The sequence below is a fragment of the Punica granatum genome, chromosome 8, assembly GCF_007655135.1.
Source record: "Punica granatum isolate Tunisia-2019 chromosome 8, ASM765513v2, whole genome shotgun sequence".
NCBI lineage: Eukaryota > Viridiplantae > Streptophyta > Magnoliopsida > Myrtales > Lythraceae > Punica > Punica granatum.
This window is the reverse complement of record NC_045134.1, coordinates 22,247,466-22,268,264: the sequence shown is the minus strand read 5'-3', so window position 1 is coordinate 22,268,264 and position 20,799 is coordinate 22,247,466. Positions and strand designations below refer to the sequence as shown.

Below are 20,799 nucleotides of genomic sequence, written 5' to 3'. Positions count from 1 at the left end.
AGTGCAAAAACAATTAAAAGTTGTCCAAATACATTGAGAGGGCAAAATAGACATTTTAAAATGTATCCATGTATATTGAACAGCAAAATTGAAATTTTCAAAAATCAAGAAACAATTTTATGAGTTTCACACTTTTATATATATTAATAATTTATAATTATTATAGATTATAGATATATAGATATATATATATATATATTGATAAATCTCAAAAATTCTTTTCATACTATTAATAAAATAAGCTCATCTACTTTTTTTTTGTATTTTTCAACATTTTATGTTTATATATATTTCAATTTCAAAAAAGGATTTTTTTTTTAGATTTTAAACTTTTTAAATAATAAATTCCACATTATTCTTAATTGATTCTTTCAGACCTCGAGATGTTCCGCTCTGACAATCTGCGAGCTTGATCATGCTTATCGTTCGTTATTCATTCTCAGGTTAATTAAGATCGAATTGGGAATGTCCCCATCTTCTAGTTTCCTGAAATTTTGAGTTCGACTTGAGCTTGATCTCGAGGTGAAGAAGCAATCTGAGCTTAGCTTGAGGCCGAATCTGACTTCATCAGGAACATCAAAGCAACAACGAGCTAAACTGAACCGAACCCAACCTTTCGAATATGAGTTTTATTAAAATGGGACCCCGGTAGAGATGCTTGATCGAGATCAAACCAAGTTCCAACCTCAAGTTCTACGCATCAAGTCGAGCTCGAGCATAGCAGTACCTGAGCTCAGGTCAGCTATACATCAAGTCCGAGTCACAGAAGATTTAGACGTGGAAGCATCTCTTCCATTTCATACAGGTAACCCAATTAAACCATAAGGGTACTTGAAAAATCCGAACTCAAAGCTACATTCAAGGAAACGTTCCCATATCCTCATCCCGAAACTTACAAAAGAGTCATTTATCAATGAAACTACAAGCACGCTTTGTAAATTCGGCTTCGATAATAAAACTGAAGATTCTCAGCCAAAAGCATTTATCTGCATATAAGAATGGACACAATTAGTAGGTTGATGGCATTACAAGAACAAAACATGATTCGGTCGCCCTTCCCAAAGCTGATATAAGTATTGAAACAAGAAAAACCATACAATTCGATGATAAGGTAAGTTTCTTCGTATAATTTACAGACTTATACTCAACAATTTAAGTCTTCAAAGCCCTTTGACGGAAACTTTACCAAACTGTCGGGGCTCAGCTGCAGCAATGGAATATTTTCAGAGAAGCAAAAGAATTTCTGAAAACCAAATGAGCGAGACATCCCTTAAGTAATGCAAACAAAGCAGCAGTCCATCTGAAATTCCCGGATTTCATGAGGAGAGGCCTTTTATTCCGCAATAAGTATTGGTCATCTGGAGGAATCAATCATTTTACAGTCGTGCTTCTTCCTCCGACCTCGGTGGTGGGCTTTCTGGTCCGAGAACGAGTTCTCACCAACCATCTCCATCTTAGAATCTGCATCTGCGTGCAAGTAACACAAGTTAAGAGTATTCCTATTGATTCTGATGCCAAGTAAGCACGAAATGGAGCCATCAAAACAAGCAAGAAAATCAGGGACAAATTCATAACGAGTGATCTCCCCAGCTTCATCCATCTTATAACTTCTGCAGATAATTCATCAGATACTTCGATTTCCATATGTATATCGAGATGCTGCAGAAAAGATCCCAACTTCTCCGAGGATTATCGCTATAATAAGGCTCAAATAAGAGCCCATGGGGCAGCCTTCTACTTCACAGTTAACCGAAAAAAGTTTTGCTACAAAACCAAAAGCTATTCCATAAACATTATAGCAACAGATTACATCAGCTACGAGTTCAGCAAAAAACTAAATTGTTTAGTTTGACCTCAATCTGGCAAATCCGTCCATATAGAGCCATACCCATCTTTGAGCATCAGCATAAAGAGATAATCCCTTCCATTCAGCCATTCATTTTGCAAAAGAACGCGTTTTACTTGCTACCAAGCCTCGGAGTCTCAGACTTCCGATAAAAGTAAGAACTTGCCCCTCCAAACAACTAATATCCATTCATAGGTTTCTGCTAGACATAATATCATGCATATACAAGCCGCAAACTTTACTTTGAAAATTAACAAAAGAGCATAACCCGAGTCGTCATCTTTGTCCATTCGGCCTAACAATTTCTATGATTTGAATGAAGGTAAAGGTAATGAACTATTAGCATTCAATAAAAATGTACCTCCGGATTGATCTCCCCAGAACAAGATCCTCGAATCCTCCTCCTCCTCATCGACCTCATCCCCATAGCCGAACTCTGCATCCCCGCGATACCCCGGCTCGCTCCCGTAACCTGATTCGTTCCCCAGAGCATCAAAATTTCCAATTTGGCCCCCGAAGCCTAACCCCGATACGCTCAGATTATCCTCCCTGTCCCGGTCCCTCCTCGAATTCTTGGCCTCGCTCGCATCGGACCCCCAATCCCCATTACCAAACAGCTCCCCACTAGAGTCCGTCCCACCGGCCACCACGGGGAGGTCCGAGCAGGTTGCCCCGACGGAGCAGCACCGGCGGGTCCCGCTGTGATCGCTGCTCCGCCCCGATAGGGACCGGGACCCGCGGCGGCGGCGGCGCTTCCTGGCCATGAGGCGGAGGCTGCCCTCGATGGGGCGATCGTCGTCGAAGAGGCTGAGCCGGGACAAGTCGATGGAGTCGGCGGTGAAGGGGGTGGTGGCGCGGTCGGAGAGGCAGGGGCGCTTCGGGCAGAGTCCTCCGCCTGCGGAGGAGGAGGAGTAGGGCTTCGGCGGCGGCGGGGTGTAGGGATGGTCGGAGGAGTCGAGGGCCTTGAAAGGCCGCCATGAGTGGAGCTGGATCGTGCAGGAGTCGATCGAGTGGCGAGAGGAGAGTCTACGCGACATTGTGGGTCCTCAGTTCTTGTGCCGATCCGGTGAAGTTCTCTTGCTAAGCTTCCGACCGACAGCTCCGACGAGATCGGTAAGCGGAAATGGAGATTTTTGCTTGTCTTGCTTTTGGGAGGATGACAGTGAGATTTTTGCCAGTCGAGGAGGGACGAGAAGACCAAGTGGACTGGTTGGGTGACTTGGAACCTTCCTATTGGCCCGTATGTATATTGGATCCCTCCTCTCTTTTTTTTTTAAATTTATTATTTAAATTTTAAAAAAAAAATTTGGGTATTTTCATTGAGACCCACATTTGTTGCCGTCATAATTCTAGCTCGGGCAGGTTTGGCCGTGGGCTCAAAATCCATCCATCCATACACCTTGAGCGTAACTTGACCTAATGCGGGATTATGGGGCACGGCAACCCCCTAGCCCTAGCATTCTTGCTAGGCTTTTGGTCTGGGAACATGACATAACCCTCACATACTCAGACTCATGGGTAGGCCCCGAATAGGGATGGACTCATGGGGAATTATGAGGGGCAATCGCTTTAATAAATTCCTTCTGCCTTAAGGAAATTTACATGTAATTCTTTAAGTTTTGACAAAATTCCCTAAACTCTTCCTCCCTAACTCGAAAAAAAAAATAAATTCTTGTCATTCACCCTTTAAGTATCTCCCCCTTCCTTTAAGTCAAATCCTGGGTCTGTTCTTGCCCCAAAACGCCTACCGGTAATCCTACATCGTTGTAGGCCAAGGTTTGCTCTGATACCATATGTAACAATCACGGGCCATAACCAAAAGTCCTAACTGCTAATAGAGTCGGGCTTCATTTAGGAATATGGTAGCGGTTGGATAAGTGTTTTTTTCCCCCTAATTTTAGCATTGTTTGGTGAATTTATTCAATATTATGGTTTCCCGAGAAGAGCCTCACAATCCTCTCAATTCTCATCATTCTTGCACTCTACGAAACCCTAGAGACTCCAAGAGAATACCCCTAGAACTTCCCAAGAGAATTACACGTGATTTCCCGATATCACACCCGATATTGACTTACAAGGCTCATCATATATTTATAGATTCAGGACCCCAAATATCCCCGAGAATATATCCAAATGCCTTTGAAATCACCTAGGAAGATTTCCTCTTTAAATACATTTTGAGTTTCCACGAAATTTTGATCGAAATGGAAATGGAGTTGGGAGAAAATCTTGCACTCGGTTCTAGGTGCCTCGCAACACCAATTTCCATGCCTCGCGACACAAACATCTAAGGCGAAATTGGACATGTGCCACGGGGCATAATGAGCTGTGCCTTGGGGCACAAATTGTTGATTGCTTCTCCCAGTCTTCGGTCGATATTAGTCCTCGTTCTCGAGTTTTCGAGTTCCCGGTTGAATACAAGACATACTCAACAAGACTTGGTATGGGGAATCAATCAAAATTCCGACTTCCCCAAGTCACAAGAAAAATATGGACCTACGGCGATTATTTCTTGCCGACCCCTTTTTGGACTTAGGCAACCTTTAAAAAAGGTTGCCTAAGTTATATCGGGATAGACCTAGTAACCCTTTTACAAAAGCGTCGCCATAGGCTCGACTTAGGGCGACCATTTTGAAAGGGTCGAGAAAGTATGGTTTGGGCGACCCAAATGTGAGTTGGCCAAACCATGTCTTTCCCAAACCACTTATGCCGACCCTTTTAAAAGGTTTGCCCTATATCGGGCCTACAACAACCCTTTTATAAAAGGGTCCCCAGGTCTATCCCAACCTAAGTTAGGGCGACCCTTTTCAAAGAGTCGGGATATGAGTTACGAGACCTAGGGCGACCTAGGTCCCTTTTTGGGTCGCCCTAGGTTCCTTTTCTTGTGGTGGTTTCACTAGATAAAACATCCGTGATAAAATAAAAATGCTAAATTCTTCTAAAAATATATCTAACTAGTCCACTTACTCACGCATTCAGCGAGTTTTTTATATTTATAAATTTTAATTAATATTTTATGTAATATAAATTTGAAATACAAGACACATACCCGTGCTATAAATGGGCTTTCATAAATTTTTTTATTTAAAATTCAACCCGCACTACATGCTTTTTTTTCTATTAATTTTTAAAATATATTTATTTTTATAATTTTTCAATACATATATATACAGGTTAAAAGAAGATTTTTATTAATATTAATATCAAATAATAAAACCAATAAAATATAAAAAAACTTGAAGATAGAGAACAAAAGAGGGAGGGTACGGTGAGAAGAAAAAGAGGGGAGAGAGGGGAAAGGGAATATGAATGTTACCCCAACCACCACCTATTTCAATTTGCAATATAAATAATAAGTTGATAGATTGTAGTAAGTTTATTTCATTTTTTGAGAAGATTATTTGGATATTGAAGAAATGGAAACTCGAGAGAATGTAAAATCATTTAATAAGGTCTATCTATATATTAATAACAGACGTAAATCGGTGATCAATCACGAACTGTTGGATTATTTTTGGAAGCTCCTCGTCGCTCGAATGAGAGGTTCTTATAAGAGTATTTTAAATTACTCTATATATAGATTACTCTCCTAATAGTCACACTGAATACAATATCACTGGATATTGATATATGATTGTGAGTAGTTTAGGAGGATAATTAAGAGGATTGAGCGACATTTTTTTTATTGAAATGAGCACACTGACTTTACTTGAAGTGCATGATCACAGAACTTAATGGAAATGGACTGAGTTGACACCTAAATATAATAAAGATTAGTTTCTTTTACTAAAAATACTAAAAAAAAGAAAAAAAGCAATTCACACTAAAAACAGAAAAAGAACAAACCAACTTCTTCAGTCGATATACGATCGAAAATGCTTGGAGAAGGTTTTCCCAAGACGAGCTTTTGCCCATCCTCGTCTTATTTTTCAAATCATTTCCCGAAATAGAACCTTTAATAAATATTTCCTCATCTACACTTTTGAATATAATTTTATTCTCAAATCAGTTTCTTCCTTCCACTTAAAAAACTTTAAAAACTACCCCAAAAAGAGAGAATGTGTGATTAATATAATTTTATTCTCACTCACTCTCTTTGGCTCCGGAAGAAGCAGCTCTGATGAGATGAGACCTTCCGACGTCTTCCTTCTCTGCTCGTAAGAAATGCGAAAATTTGAGGGGGAATTCTATTTTGGCCCTGAAGTCTATTATGCACGCAGAATAGCCCTGAAGTTTTAGCTTTGCCTCACTTTACACCATGATCCTCAGAGTCAGACCTCTTGCAGCCCCGGGGTTATCCGGCGCATTAGGTCGGATCTTGTGCCTCCCCTTGAAGCCAGATCACGCCAAATGCTCGTCTAGCTCAATAAGTTGTTTTCAATAATTAGGCGGAATCTCCAGCCATTCGATACATATCGAATCAGTTCTCTTTTAATAAATGAACAAAGTAAATGAAGACGTGCATATGTTACCCGGGCAGGTTAGTGTCCATTACCTCGGCTATCCATTGAATGGAAGGCTAGGACTCCACTGGCTTCCAACATTAGATATTGAGAAAGCTTTTCTTGTCAAGACAATCATGGAGATCGCTAGTTGGTCATCAAATTTCGAATAATTATTCTAGAGTGAAGTGAATTGAACTTGTGCCATACATACGAGTGCCACAATCCAGTTTCTCCAGGCTAATTAACCCAGACAATACATCGTAGGTACTACTTTCCATACAAGTTTGAAATTTCACTCGGCTCAAAAGCTTAAGCGAAATATAAACACGCATCAAGAGAATTTAATTCAAGCCAAAATAGAATTTGGCCTTGATTTTCTGGAGATATCTTCTTAAACTAGATCTGCAACGGTCTAAAAAAGATCGGCTGTTAAACCATTCATTCAACGGAGCTGATCTGGGGAGCACTGAAGCTTGCAAGCAGCCTCTGAGCGTAACAGCCTTAAATACCAAAGCTGCCAGGAGGGGATCAATCGAGAACCGTGGGAGCAAGTCGAGTAATTTTTTTGTGAAGTTTCCAAATGAAGTCCATATAAATGACAGCCTGCAACGAGAAACTATGATGGATATAGGACCGCCCTTCATAGCACCTGCAGGTTGAAGGTTGCCAGATTTTTAGGGAAACAAAATTATATATACAAAAGGGAAAAAAAAAAAAACAGGAGAGAAATGAAAACTTAATTCAGCAACAGAGCAATGAACCCAATGCAAACGATTATTGATTGACGGTTGATTATTCTTTAATTCCTTCTTTTTTTCTATCAGTAGAAATGTATATGGGTATTGTCGAGAGAAAAGAATTCGTGGAACAATAATCGCCAAGATCTACAGACAACATTAATTTGAACTCTTCATGAAAACACGCAAATGATTCAGTCTCATCAATCCTTTCCTTTGGAGGCAAACACGCAAAAACGGATGCGAGTACGTACGTAATTCCCTAGTGCAAGTGGCAACACATGATTTTCATATCATACAAATGTTTAATTAAGCAAGCAAGAATACTGATGAGGATGAGATATGTATATGACCTTTGGAAAGATCCACTTCACCACTTCCCCACTTGTAATTGTTGGATGTGAGAAATCTTGGGCCAGTCCTCTCCTCCGGTATCCTCTTGGCACCTTCTTGTCAGCTCCTCCCCACAGTTCCAAATTGTAGGACTTTGAAGAGAGGTGAGATTGGGAAACCACTCAGGCAAAGCCTTCAGGTTCTGCCAGGATAGGATGATTAACCTTTCAAGGTTAGTGAGATGCTGAATCCACCACGGGAGAGTCTCCAGTTTTGGTATATAGTCAAGTACCAACTTGCGGGGGTTAGTCGATTGCAAATTAGGCGTCATCGGCATGTATCGGAGGATCGCCCTCCCAGAGAGTGCTTTCAGGCGAGGGCATTCACTGATATTTAGTGTCTGGAGAGACGGGAGGGACTTAAACAACTCCACAATTTCGCTGATGGAGAGGGAAGTCAGGGGCAAGGGGAATGCAGTTACAATATTCCTCATCCTCCATCCTGCTAGTCGTAGTAGCTGTTGACTAGGGGAGCATTAATAATAATAATATTAAGAAGAAGAAGAAGAAGAAGAAGAAGAAGAAAACGACTCGTACAAAATTATATATACAAAAGGAGCAAATTGAACCGAAAATCTTGCTCATACAAAGGCAGATTGAATTGAATATATATGAATTTGTGAAGCTTACTTGGTTCTCAATGTTCCAGCCGAACTGGAGGCATAGTTTTATTGCTGCCTGCAGGGGACATAGAGGCAATTTGGTTTCTTATACCTCCAAAATAAAATCAGAATATGAAACGAAAACCCACCAGCTGAAAGAGGACCGTATAATCAGCTTCAGCAGTTGACTGATGAGGTGGCAAGCACATCAGTTCCCGACTTTCCTCGAGAAAACACAGGTGTAGCAGAGCATTAATAAAGAATTAATCGGCTAGTATTAAAAATCATATTTAACACCTAACTGAGTAGAGAGCATCCGCTTTCAGAAACTACAAGAACCAGGTAAGCTATGAAATTTCTATATCGAGACAAAATAGTCTCCTGCAGACAGCAAATAAAAGAAGAATTTGATGAAAAACCAAATGATTTAACAATCTCCCACCAGGAAGAAATCTCCTCTTGCTAGAAGGAAGTAATCTTTTAGAGCCTTGAGGTGCCTATTCAAGTCAGCACGAACAACCAGAAGCTGCAAACTTGTTCAAATTTAGCACAGTAAACTCTTGATTAGGAGAATGGAAACGCTGACACTTTCATCACCTGCCAAAGATGACTGGCTTCTATAGCTCGTATAGAGTCAACAGCACATTCAAACGATCTCTTATGAAACTCCATGGACTCCTGCAAATGTAATCGGACTGAATTGGTAAAAGAGACGGCCATATACTAAATTCAAGAGAAAATCATCCTTGCATCAGACACAAAGAATTATCTTTTTGACATCAGGTATTGCAAATAAAACCTTTCAGTCCTGAAGCATTGCTTCAATCTTATCAGCCTCAGACAGTCCGCTCAGCTTTAAGTCTGCTAATGGCTCCTTCTGGAAAAGAAACTGGCGTGTGAACCCTTGAACTTTTTGAGAGCCTTTGGACATTTGCATATGAGATATAGAATCTTGAAACCGAAAGGGAGGGGTTGGGAACCCTGACAGCTTTACCAGCAAATAAAACTGATTCTGCGATACGCATATATGTATTTACTGAGGCAGCATATCCTACAAAATAGCATGAGAAGATGTAAACAACCTGCCATGCATTAGGAAGTCCCTATATTGCACCTGAGCATCAATTAACAAAAAATAAAAATACAAAAGCAATCTCATGCTTTGGAAGAATTGGATGATTAAAAGAGGGAAGCAGATGATCCTATAGCAGGCTATAGTAAAGAAGACCTCGAAGAAGTCTTGGGTCATTTCTTCAAGCCTTAGACCTCAAAGAAGCCATAGATGATCCTATAACAGCTCTATTCCCTTCACCAAATTGCAATTAGCATGTCACTATGGAGAAATATTCGAACATTTAAATCCAAAGCCTAATGAACCAAAAGTTAAACTATTGGTATTGATGCCATCTTTGTAATTAAGGTACAATATTCCCACCTTCTAATGAAGAACTCTCCATGCCGGTCTTGTGAAATCCCATAAACCATCCACAATGCAAGTTGGTGGTACATGACTTGATGCCCATGCCAGAGGAGCCTTCATTATATTTGAGAATATGATTAATCAAGAGAATTAGGATTACAAATAAGAAACAACAGAATAAGGAGAGATTTTTATTTCCGGAGAAGGCAAAACTTAATTGAACCTTAATTTCAGGAGAACATAAATCAAGCCAAAATAGATTTTGGCCTTTTCTTGATATATCTTCTTAAACTAGATTCACAAGAGTCTTAAAAAAATCGGCTGTTAGACCATTTATTCAGTGGAGCTGATCTGAATAGCATTGAATCGTGCAAGCGGCCTCTGAGCGTGACGAGAATCTTACTTGGAGAGCACTTCTTGAGTAAATAACAATCCGGGAGGCCAATCAACAGAATAATCCAGAAATATACCATCCCGTCCATCAAGGGAAGCATCTGAAATGGCGCATCCAAAATAAATATCAGTCATACGAAGTGCAATAACAGCACAACTAGAATTTTGGACTTCATGTTACAACAATCCACTAGCTGAAAGGGGAGCGATCAGCTACAGCAGTTGACAGGCAAGGTGGGAAGCGCATCAGCAAACCAGAGCATGATTAAAGTATCAATCAGCTAATACTAATAGCATTTGAAGACTGAATCAAGCAAAGAGCATCAGCTACGTACAAGAAACAAGTAAACTATGAAATTTCTATATTGGGACAAAAAGGTCTCCTGCAGACAACAAATAAAAAGAAAGAATTTGATGGAAAACCAAATGGTTTAAGCATCTCCCACCTGGAAGACATCTCCCTTTGCTAGAGAAGGGAATAGTCTCATAGAGACTTGAGGTGCCCATTCAAGTCAGCGCGAACAACCACGAGCTGCAACAATGTTCAAATTAGATTTAGCACAGAAAACTCTTCATTAGGCGAATGGAAAAGCTGCCACAGATGACTAGTGCTATAGCTCGTATAGAGTCAACACCACATTCAATCGATCTAACACCGATGACTCCTGCAAATGCAATCGGACCGAAATGGTAAAAGAGTCTTATCGATCCGTTCACTTTTTTCTTTTATTTTTAGTTATTGTGAAAAATGTATATGACTATTCTCAAGTGCAAGAGGCAACACACGTAAAGGATGGAGAATGAGGGAGGGATGGTCCACTTCTTTTTGACTCATCATATTATACAAATGCTTAAGCAAGCAAGAAATACAGATGAGAATGAGTTGAGATATGTATATGACCTTTATTGGAGGCAGTGAGCGAGGGAGGATCCATCACACTTCAGTCATCATCATACTACTACCTGCGGGATGTGAGAAATCTTAGGCCAGTCCTCTCCTCCTCCGTTTTTCCCTTGGCACCTTCTTGTCAGCTCCTCCCCACAGTTAACAATCACAAGATATTTGAGTGAGGTGAGATTGGGAAACCACTCAGGCAAAGCCTTCAGATTATTGCAGCATTGGATGCGTAAATCTTCAAGGTTAGTGAGGTGAGAATAAGCCGCCATTTTTTTTATGTCGTAGAATACCAAATTGCGGAGTTTAGTGAACTGAGAATAAGCCGCCATCGGCATGTCTTCTGACTCCCCTATTGATAAGTCAAGTTCTGGACAGATGTATAGCACCAACGAGTCGAGGGTGGTGAGAAGCGGAAGACTCAGTCTTACAGGCAGAAGAGATTTCAAGCCCTCGCAATTTCCAATGGTTAAACTTTGGAGATTGGAGAGGTACTGGAACCACCCAGGCAAACACTCCGCCTTATGAATTCCTTTGATAGTTAGATGGCGAAGTTTATGATGGCCCTGTAGCTGCAAAAGATCGGTCATGCCTTCAGCATTACCACCATCGTCGTCGTCGCCATCATTCTCGGTGGATAAATCAAGCTCTGGGCAATCAGAAATTATCAGCGTCTCAAGGGTGGATATGGATCGGAGGACTGCCCCCAGAGGGAGTGCTTTCAAACGTGGGCAATCCCCGATTTCAAGAGACTGGAGAGACTGAAACAATTCCACAGGCAACTGCTCTGCATCCTCAATTTCGCGGATGGAGAGGGATGTCAGTGCGGTGAGAGATAGAGAAACAGTCGATGGAGAGGGATCAGTCGGCAACAGCACTGCCATCGGTCGTTGGGGGCCAAGGGGGAGAAGTAGTGGATCGTGTTGGTGGAGTAGGAGTGCAGTTACAATATTCCTCATCCTCCATCCCACTAGTCGTAGTAGCTGTTCCCCATGCGACATGTAAGAGAATCTTGGGCACTCATATATCCGGACCTTGACTTTGTCGGATAAGCAGGGGAGGATTAACAAAGAAGAAGAAGAAGAAGAAGAAGAAGAAGAAGAAGAATCGCCATCCTCCTCTTCAATTCTATTGCCCCTCCTCTCCTCTCCCACTCCCATCCCTTGAATTTAGGCAATCTCCATAGCTCTATTTCTTCCGAGGATGGAAAGAAATTAGACTGTGCCATCGTCCCACCCTCCGATAATGCTATATGCTCCAAATTCTCCAAATACTTCAAGGAGATTCTTTTGAGGAAAGGGAGCTGATCTATAGGTGGTAGCTGCCTGCATTCATGACAATCGGAAATCTCAATCTCGACTAGGTTATGCAGTTGAGAGACCCACGATGGAAGCCTGGCACCCCCATATGCTTTTATCCTCAATCCCTTTAGATATGGATGGGGTCGAAGTTTTTCTAAAACTTCTTCGTCATTGCTCACACTCGCATCCCCATCCCCATCCCAGCGGCAGCCCCAACATAGTCCCAAATATTGAAGATGAGCTAACTTCTCCATCGAGAAGGAAGCATCCACCTCGCTCGAAATACTACTACTCCTCACTCTTTCCAAACATAGAATGGTCAGTCTTTTCTTCAATCCAATAAGTCTGCTCAGCTCGTTTAGCCCTGCAGCATTTTGGTTCGATTCCTCCCCTACTATAAATACGTCTAACCTTTGCAAATTAGTCAACGTCCCCATCCCTCTCGGCATATGTGTTAAATTCTCACATCCTCCCAAGCCGAGATGCCTCAAATTGACTAACTTTGTAATGCCACATGGTAATCTTTCTAGATGCCAACATCCTGTGAGATTAAGGCTCTCCAAATTGCACAACCTGCTTATGGAATCCGGAAGATACCTTAACTCTCTATTGCCCGAGAGATCAAGGCTCCTCAAATGCTTGAGTTTACCAATGGAATGTGAAATCTCCTTTATGCCGGCATCACAAATACGCAGCGCCCGTAGACTTCTAAAACATGAAACATCCAGAACAACAATATAAATATAAGTCCACTTTTCAACTATAAGAAACATGGACCTCATTCTTCTGTCTCTCTCAAATCCATTGAACACATTCAGATCATTGGTAGTTACATGGCGAGCTCCTCCTTGGAACTTCTCTCCACGTGAGCTATCAATGGTGATGCAATTATCTCCTGCTACTAGCCGTGCGAGGTCATGCATCAGATCATGCATTCTGCAGCTCATAATCTCGCCGTGCAAATCTTCTTGTATGTCTTGGAAAAAGGATCTCGAAAGCAACTCCCTGAAATAATTGTAACCTTCTTCTTCAAGGGTTTTCCCACCGCCTCGAGGTTTATTAATAAATCCCTGTGCCATCCAAAGATAGACAAGCTCACCTGGTTCTAGCTTAAAATCTTGCGGAAATAAGCTGCAATAAGCAAAGCACGGCTTCAAATGCGATGGCAAAAAATCATAACTCAACTTAAGCGTTGGCATAATGTCACCTTCTTCTTGATCTATCGAAGACAGATCATTATTCTTGAAGTCCAACCAATCTTTTTCCCTACATCCAGAATGCACTAACAGTCGCCCAACCGTCTTAATTGCAAGGGGAACTCCCGCACACTTCTTCACAATCTCTCCCGCAATCTTTTCTAGATTTTGACCTTTCCACTCGTGCTCCTCCTTCATTGCCATTTGCATCAGCAACGAGAGCGACTCATCCTCAGGTAAGCCACTCAATTTATGAAATTTTCGAGTCATAGTTTCCGCCACTCGAATATAGCGAGTGGTCACCAATATCTTACTTCCTTTGGCACCGCTCATGAGAAATTCTCTAAGTTCCAACCATTTAGACCGGTTGTCATTCCACACATCATCTAAAACAAGTAAGAACTTATTTCCATGGAGCCATTCTCCCAGCGTTTTTTGCAGCTCATTCATGTCGAGATTAGAAATTCCTTCTTTGTTAGGGGTGCATTCTCGTACTATCTTCCTCACAATATCCTCCACATGGAAGTTGGTTGACACACAGACCCAAATTAGCCTCATCTCGAAATATTCCTTCACCTTGTCATCGTTGAACACGAGTCGTGCCAATGTCGTTTTCCCTAGACCTCCCACACCCACGATTGGGAGGACGGAAACATTCTCCTCAAAATCAGGATTGAGTAAGAACTCAATAACTTTCTCCTTGTCCTTGTCTCGTCCAATCACATACGGGTCAGACTTGAACGGAATAGTTTCCGGCCTAGTTAGATTCTCTACCAAACTCCCCATAAGATTACTATTTCCCTCGAGTTGAAAACAGGCGCTTCTATCATTCCAAATTGCATCGATCCTCTCCCTCATCTCCTTGACTCGACGAGCCATCTTACTGGCATAAAGGAACTGGTTGGAAGAGGAGAAGAAGGTACTCACCTCATTGAGGATCCGCTTACCTCCTCCTATTACTCTTCGACGGCGAAAAACCTCCGTAGAGAAGTCATCCAACAGGTCATCCGCATCGTAGAACAACTCTTTCAGCTTCTTGAGCCATTCCTTCACATCGTCAGCCTCAACTCGTCTCTTGTCAGCCTCACGAAGCACGCCGCCGATGATGGAGACAGTGGTTTGAAGTTTCACGAGCTCAGCTCTGACGCCGCATGCTAGTCTAATCTCCTGGGAGACGAGGGAAACAAGGTGTCCGGTGACGGACTCCACAACGCTTCCGAGAACCACTTCGGCCATAGTTGCAGCCAACGGATTGATGATCAATGGAAGAATTGAGTTTGGACAAGGAGAAACTTGAACAACTAGATAGATGATAAAAAGAAAAAAATGCTATAGTGGTCGACAGCAAGGTACAGAATCTTTCAAGACTTTTTTTACTAGAGGAGGCAAAGAATCTTTGTCCAGCTGGTACAAAGCACAACATAAATACAAGCTCTCTCCTTTTTAATTTTCTCTGCAGTTGGGGCAAAGAATCTTTGTCCCAGGATGTTAATAAGTTGCAAATGAAATGATACGGTGACGAGAATCTTACTTGCTGAAATGGCACCACAGTTTCCACCAGCATTTGGTTTTTCTTTTGATGTGTCTAATTGGGAGGATTTTACAGGAAGTCCAAAAGATGGCATTCTAGAAAATCAGAACAACTAAGGATAAATTGATCGAAGTTTCATCACTTTACTGAAAGAGAGTATTAACGTCAGCTACTAGAGGTAATGAAGGGTGATCGAAGGGTGATCACTTAAATGAAAGAGAATTAAGTTTAGAGTCAACTGCTCTAATACGACAATCCTTAATAACAATCATTAAAATTGTGAACAAGTGGAACTAACCACAACGATACTCTTGAAAGATATTTGTCTTCCTCACTTATGGTCTTTATTTTGCTGCCTGCAGGGAACGTAGAGGCAATTTGGTTTCTTGTACCTTCATAATAAAATAAGCATGCGAACTTCAAAGTGCAATAACAGCATATCAATAACTCTGGAATTCATGTTACAACAACCCACCAGCTGAAAGGGGACCATAATATCAGGCTTATCAGCTTCAGCAATTGATTGACGAGGTGGCAAGCGCATCAGTTGCCATTTAAGTCGGCACGAACAACCACAAACTGCAACACTGTTCAAATTTAGTACCGTAAACTCTTGATTAACGGAATGGAAAAGCTTACACTTTTATCACCTGCCAAAGATGACTAGTTGCTGTAGCTCGTATAGAGTCAACAACACATTCAAATGATCTCTATTGAGCTTCCATTGGGAATATAAAGGGTCGGGCCTATTTCCACTCAAAACCTCAGTAGCGGTATATAAGCCTCATATAAACGCATGGTTGTTCTTTCATTTTTTCGATGTGGGATTATAATTTCCAACAATCTCTTATGAAACTCCGACGACTCCTGCATGCAAGCGGACCGAATTGGTAAAAGAGAAGGGCATGATACTAAATTCCCGAAAAAATCGTTAGTGCATCACATACGAATAATGATCTTTTTGACATCAGCAAGTATTGTCATGAAAAACCTTTTAGTCCTGAAGCATTGGTTCAATCTTATCAGCCTCAGACTGTGGAAGTAAATCATCCAGATCTAATGGTTCCTTCTGGGAAAGAAACCGACCTGTGAACCCTTGAACTTTTTGAGAACCTTTGTATATTTGCAGATGAGATATAGAATCTTGAAACCAAAAGGAAGGGCTTGGGTTACGAAGAACCCTGACAGCTTTACCAGCAAATAAAACTGATTTTGTGACATGCAATATGTATGTACTCACTCAGGCGGAATATCCTACAAAATAGCATGAGAAGACGTAAACAACCTGCTATGCATTAGGAAGTCCTTATATTGCACCTGAATATCAATTTAACAGAAAATAATAAATAAATAAAAGTACAAAAGCAATCTCATACTTTGGAAGAACTGAATGATTAAAAGAGGGAAGTAGATGATGCTATAGTAAAGAAGACCTCAAAGAAGTCTTGGGTCCTTACTTCAAGCCTCAGACCTCAAAGAAGCTGTAGATGAGCTCTATTCTTTTTACTAAATTGCAATTAGATGTCGAAATTGCAAATGTTGAAACTAAAGCAATGGGTAATAAAATAATAGACAGCATAGCTGTACATATCACCATGCCAGTACTAAGCCATGAAAACTCATGATTTCTGATTTCTTAGTAGACCAAGAAAAGAATGAAAAGATCAACTTCAGAATCAAAACAAAAATAAAAGAAGAGACCTATATAAAGCTTGCCAATTATATATGAAATCTCAAGTGCCAACTGTTGAAGATATATCATCAGTTGACAGCGAACCATTTTTTTTGGAAATATCTGTCTGCAATGAGCCATGCTCTAAACCTCTCTTCCTGCCTGAAGAACAATATGTCATAAAGTTTATCGACAATTAAACGAACAGGAGTAGACAATTTTGAGATCGTGCAACTACAGCATGACCATCATACATCAACTCACAAGTGAATCCAGCAATATTCCAACGGCAACATGAACTGGCAGGCCTTCGGATTGATAGGCCAGGCATATTTGAAAATGACAGAATTAGGATAAGTTCAATGATAAGCAGCTTTCCAAGATGCATAGGCCATCAAACAAAATTGGCATGTGGGAAAACATAAGATGTCGCTACGCAGAAAAATTCTGTAACATCCCCGAGTTTTTCACGTGCTTATCTATATTTGTTTTTGCATTGTCAATACTCCTGTGAATCTTATTATTGATTAATTAATGTGAATTTTAATATTATATGAAAATAAGTTCCAACTTAACTTTCCAAGTGTCAAACTCTCCTTGAGCTTAATCACTTAATCCCAATTTATGCATTTCTTCCACGCGGGCCACTCTTATTCTTGGTTTCCACCCGCAAATTTATCTTCCTTTATAATTGTTGCTTTTCATTCTTCAGGCCATTTCACTTTTGCGGCCAAAACACAAACACAGAGAGTTTTGAGAACGGAAAGGAATGGGCAGTTTGGAGCGAAATAGAAAAATTAAAATTCGATTGTTCTTCTATGTTTTGGGATTTTGGGGCTTGTCATGTGAGTAATTTGTTCTTAAACTAGTACTTTTATTATCGTTATATTGGTATTTATTAGAACTACATTGTCATGTTCATGTCAATGTTACGAATCATGTATGTATTTTTGTAAGTCAATATTTGTAAATGAGTTAGTGAGGTTCGAGTTGTGTAACTAACATAGATGGAAGTTGGTGAGTCCTATGATGCCCTGACCAGTCGTAAGTCGAGCAATAGAAAAGGGCCACATGGAGCGGAGAGGCAGCCAGTGCGGAGTTGCCACTGAGGGCGGGAGCTAGAAAGGGGCACGGGAATGATCTAAATTTTGGAGGTATTAACAATATTTTTATGATATTACTGAACTCGTGCTATGATGCGACTAACTTAAGGTTGTGGTTATTCACTAGGGTCAAGCACACTCCCAAAATATATTCTCTCATTTTTTTCATAGGTCATAATGGTGGTGGAACTGTGACATTTTATTGGAATTTTTACTTGCTCGGGCGAAATTTTCATTTTCTAAATATTCTTTATTTGTATGAAGATAGATATGTACTAATTATCGATTTTTATCGTGTCAAATTTTTGGATTTTTTAAATGCGAACATTAAAATTCAAAGGCTAATTAACCAAAAGTTAAACTCTTCGTATTGATGCTATCTTTGTTATCAAGGTACGATATTCCCACTTTCTAAGAAGAACCCTCCATGCTGGTCTTCTAAAATCCCATAAACCATCCACGATGCAAGTTGGTTCTACATGACTTGATGCCCATGCCCCTTAGGTCGGGAGTTGGAAAAGGGTACAGTGATGATCTGAATTCTGGAGGGCTTGATAATATTTTTACAATATTACTCAATTCGTGCTATGATCCAACTAGTTTGGGTTGTGGTTACTCACTGACTTTAAGCTCACTCCCATAATATATTCTCTTAGTTGTTTCACATGTCATAATGGCAGTGGAACTGTGGCATTTTATCGGAATTTTTACTCGCTCGGTCGAAATTTTAGTTTTATGAATATTCTTTATTTGTATGAAAATAGATATGTACTTATCGATTTTTACCCTATAAAATTTTCGAATTTTACAAATGCGAACATTAAAATTCAAAGGCTAATGAACCAAAAGTTAAACTCTTGGTATTGATGCTATCTTTGTTATCAAGGCACGATATTCCCACCTTCTAACGAAGAACTCTCCATGCTGGTCTTGTAAAATCCCATAAACCATTCACAATGCAAGTTGGTTGTACATGACTTGATGCCCATTCCACTAAGGTCAGGAGCTGAAAAGGGGCACAGGGATGATCTAAATTCTAGAGGTCTTGATAATATTTTTATGATATTACTGAATCCGTGCTATGATTCGACTAGTTTGGGTTGTGATTATCCAATGGCGTCAAGCTCACTCCCAAAATATATTCTCTTAGCTGTTTCACATGTCATAATGGCGGTGGAACTGTAACTTTATCATAATTTTTACTCGCTTGGTCGAAATTTTAATTTTCTAAATATTCTTTATTTGTATGAAAATAGATATGTACTTATCGATTTTTATTGTATCAAATTTTCGAATTTTACAAATGCGAACATTAAAATTCAAAGGCTAAGGAACCAAAAGTTAAACTCTTGGTATTGATGCTATCTTTGTTATCAAGGTACGACATTCCCACTTTCTAATGAAGAACTCTTCATGCCGGTCTTGTAAAATCCCATAAACCATCCACGATGCAAGTTGGTTTTACATGACTTGATGCCCATGCCACTGAGGTCGGAAGCTAGAAAAGGGTACAGTGAGGATCTGAATTCTGGAGGTCTTGATAACATTTTTACAATATTACTCAACTCGTGCTATGATCCGACGAGTTTGGGTTATGGTTACTCACTGGCTTTAAGCTCACCCCCAGAATATATTATTTAGTTGTTTCACATGTCATAATGGCGGTGGAACTGTGGCATTTTATCGGAATTTTTACTCTTTCACTTGAATTTTTTAATTTTCTGAATATTTTTTATTTATGTAAAAATTGATAAGTACTCATTGATTTTTATCGTATAAAATTTTGGGATTTTACAAATTCGAACATTAAAATTCAAAGGCTAATGAACCAAAAGTTAAACTCTTGGTATTGATGCTATCTTTGTTATCAAGGTACGATATTCCCACCTTCTAACGAAGAACTCTCCATGCTGGTCTTGTAAAATCCCATAAACCATTCACGATGCAAGTTGGTTGTACATGATTTGATGCCCATTCCACTAAGGTCGGGAGCTGAGAAGGGGCACGGGGATGATCTAAATTCTAGAGGTCTTGATAATATTTTTATGATATTATTGAACCTGTGTTATGATTCGACTAGTTTGGGTTGTGATTATCCAATGGCGTCAAGCTCACTCTCAAAATATATTCTCTTAGCTATTTCACATGTCATAATGGCAGTGGAACTGTAATTTTGTCGAAATTTTTACTCGCTTGGTCGAAATTTTAATTTTATGAATATTCTTTATTTGTATGAAAATAGATATGTACTTATCCATTTTTATCGTATCAAATTTTCGGATTTTACAAATTCGAACATTAAAATTCAAAGGCTAATGAACCAAAAGTTAAACTCTTGGTATTGATGGTATCTTTGTTATCAAGGTGCGATATTCCCAGTTTCTAATGAAGAACTCTCCATGCTGGTCTTGGAATATCCCATAAACCATCAACGATGCAAGTTGGTTCTACATGACTTGATGCCCATACCACTGAAGTCGGGAGTTGGAAAAGGGTACAATGATGATCTAAATTCTGAAGGTCTTAATAATATTTTTATAATATTACTGAACTCGTGCTATGATCTGACTAGTTTGGGTTGTGGTTGTTCGATGGCGTCAAGCTCACTTCTAGAATATATTCTCTTAGTTGTTTCACATGTCATAATGGCAGTGGAACTGTGGCATTTTATCGGAATTTTTACTAGTTCAGTCGAAATTTTTAATTTTCTGAATATTCTTTATTTGTGTGAAAATTGATATGTACTCATTGATTTTTATCGTATAAAATTTTCGGATTTTACAAATTTAAACATTAAAGTTCAAAGGCTAACGAACAAAAGTTAAACTCTTGGTATTGATGCTATCTTTTTAATCAAGGTACGATATTCCAACCTTCTAATGAAGAACTCTCCATGCTGGTCTTGTAAAATCCCGTAAACCGTCCAAGATGCAAGTTGGTTGTACATGACTTGATGCCCATGCCAGAGGAGCCTACATTATTTTTGAGAAAATGATCGATCAAGAGAATTAGACTACAAATAAGAAGCAAGGGAATAAGAAGAGAGATTTTTTTTTTCCGTAGACTGGCAAAACATAATTGAACCTTAATTTTAGGATAACATAAATCAAGCCAAAATAGATTTTGGTCATTTCTTTATATCTCTTCTTAGACTAGATTCACAACAGTCTTAAAAAAATAATAAATAAATAAATAAAATCGGCTGTTAAACCATTTACTCTATGGAGCTGACCCGAGGAGTACCGCAGCTTTTGGGATTAAGCTGT

General features: G+C 39.8%; 4 protein-coding genes across 22 annotated transcripts in view; all 4 read right to left on the bottom strand.

The window, feature by feature from the left end:
* Nucleotides 1–770: 770 nt before the first annotated feature.
* LOC116216005 lies at nt 771–3,070 on the bottom strand. Of its 3 annotated transcripts, none has more exons than XR_004158611.1 (3): nt 2,208–3,070; nt 1,187–1,461; nt 771–986 (listed from the first exon to the last, which is right to left on the bottom strand). XR_004158611.1 is itself a non-coding variant. In XM_031551885.1 (2 exons), the coding sequence occupies exons 1-2, from the start codon at nt 2,881–2,883 to the stop codon at nt 1,355–1,357; spliced, it is 789 nt and encodes a 262-aa protein (XP_031407745.1). In that variant the 5' UTR covers nt 2,884–3,062; the 3' UTR covers nt 946–1,354. The 3 variants fall into 3 exon arrangements, 1 of the variants encoding a protein (XP_031407745.1); XR_004158610.1 differs by having other exon boundaries at nt 1,187–1,467; nt 2,208–3,062; XM_031551885.1 differs by having other exon boundaries at nt 946–1,467; nt 2,208–3,062.
* A 3,369-nt stretch (nt 3,071–6,439) lies between these two features.
* Nucleotides 6,440–14,667, bottom strand: LOC116216003 (putative disease resistance protein RGA3). 17 transcript variants are annotated; one of them, XM_031551874.1, is made up of 12 exons: nt 10,737–14,659; nt 10,282–10,367; nt 9,846–9,936; nt 9,458–9,556; nt 9,251–9,328; nt 8,822–9,073; nt 8,620–8,700; nt 8,465–8,548; nt 8,172–8,241; nt 8,051–8,098; nt 7,382–7,885; nt 6,440–6,940 (listed from the first exon to the last, which is right to left on the bottom strand). In XM_031551874.1, the coding sequence occupies exon 1, from the start codon at nt 14,461–14,463 to the stop codon at nt 11,794–11,796; it is 2,670 nt and encodes an 889-aa protein (XP_031407734.1). In that variant the 5' UTR covers nt 14,464–14,659; the 3' UTR covers nt 6,440–6,940; nt 7,382–7,885; nt 8,051–8,098; nt 8,172–8,241; nt 8,465–8,548; nt 8,620–8,700; nt 8,822–9,073; nt 9,251–9,328; nt 9,458–9,556; nt 9,846–9,936; nt 10,282–10,367; nt 10,737–11,793. The 17 variants fall into 17 exon arrangements, with proteins under 17 accessions (XP_031407734.1, XP_031407738.1, XP_031407740.1 ...); XM_031551878.1 differs by having other exon boundaries at nt 7,382–7,563; nt 7,654–7,885; nt 8,172–8,700; XM_031551880.1 differs by having other exon boundaries at nt 7,382–7,563; nt 7,658–7,885; nt 8,172–8,700.
* On the bottom strand, nt 10,320–11,614 carry LOC116188847 (disease resistance protein RGA2-like). Its single transcript, XM_031518308.1, has 2 exons — nt 10,799–11,614; nt 10,320–10,367 (listed from the first exon to the last, which is right to left on the bottom strand). The coding sequence occupies exons 1-2, from the start codon at nt 11,612–11,614 to the stop codon at nt 10,320–10,322; spliced, it is 864 nt and encodes a 287-aa protein (XP_031374168.1).
* Nucleotides 14,668–20,465: 5,798 nt separating the features above from the next.
* Nucleotides 20,466–20,799, bottom strand: part of LOC116215983 (putative disease resistance protein RGA4) — a 198,359-nt gene continuing 198,025 nt past the window's right edge. The window contains exon 5 of the mRNA XM_031551840.1: nt 20,466–20,505. The gene's annotated coding sequence lies outside the window, so the exon portion shown is untranslated. The remainder of the gene's footprint in view (nt 20,506–20,799) is intronic.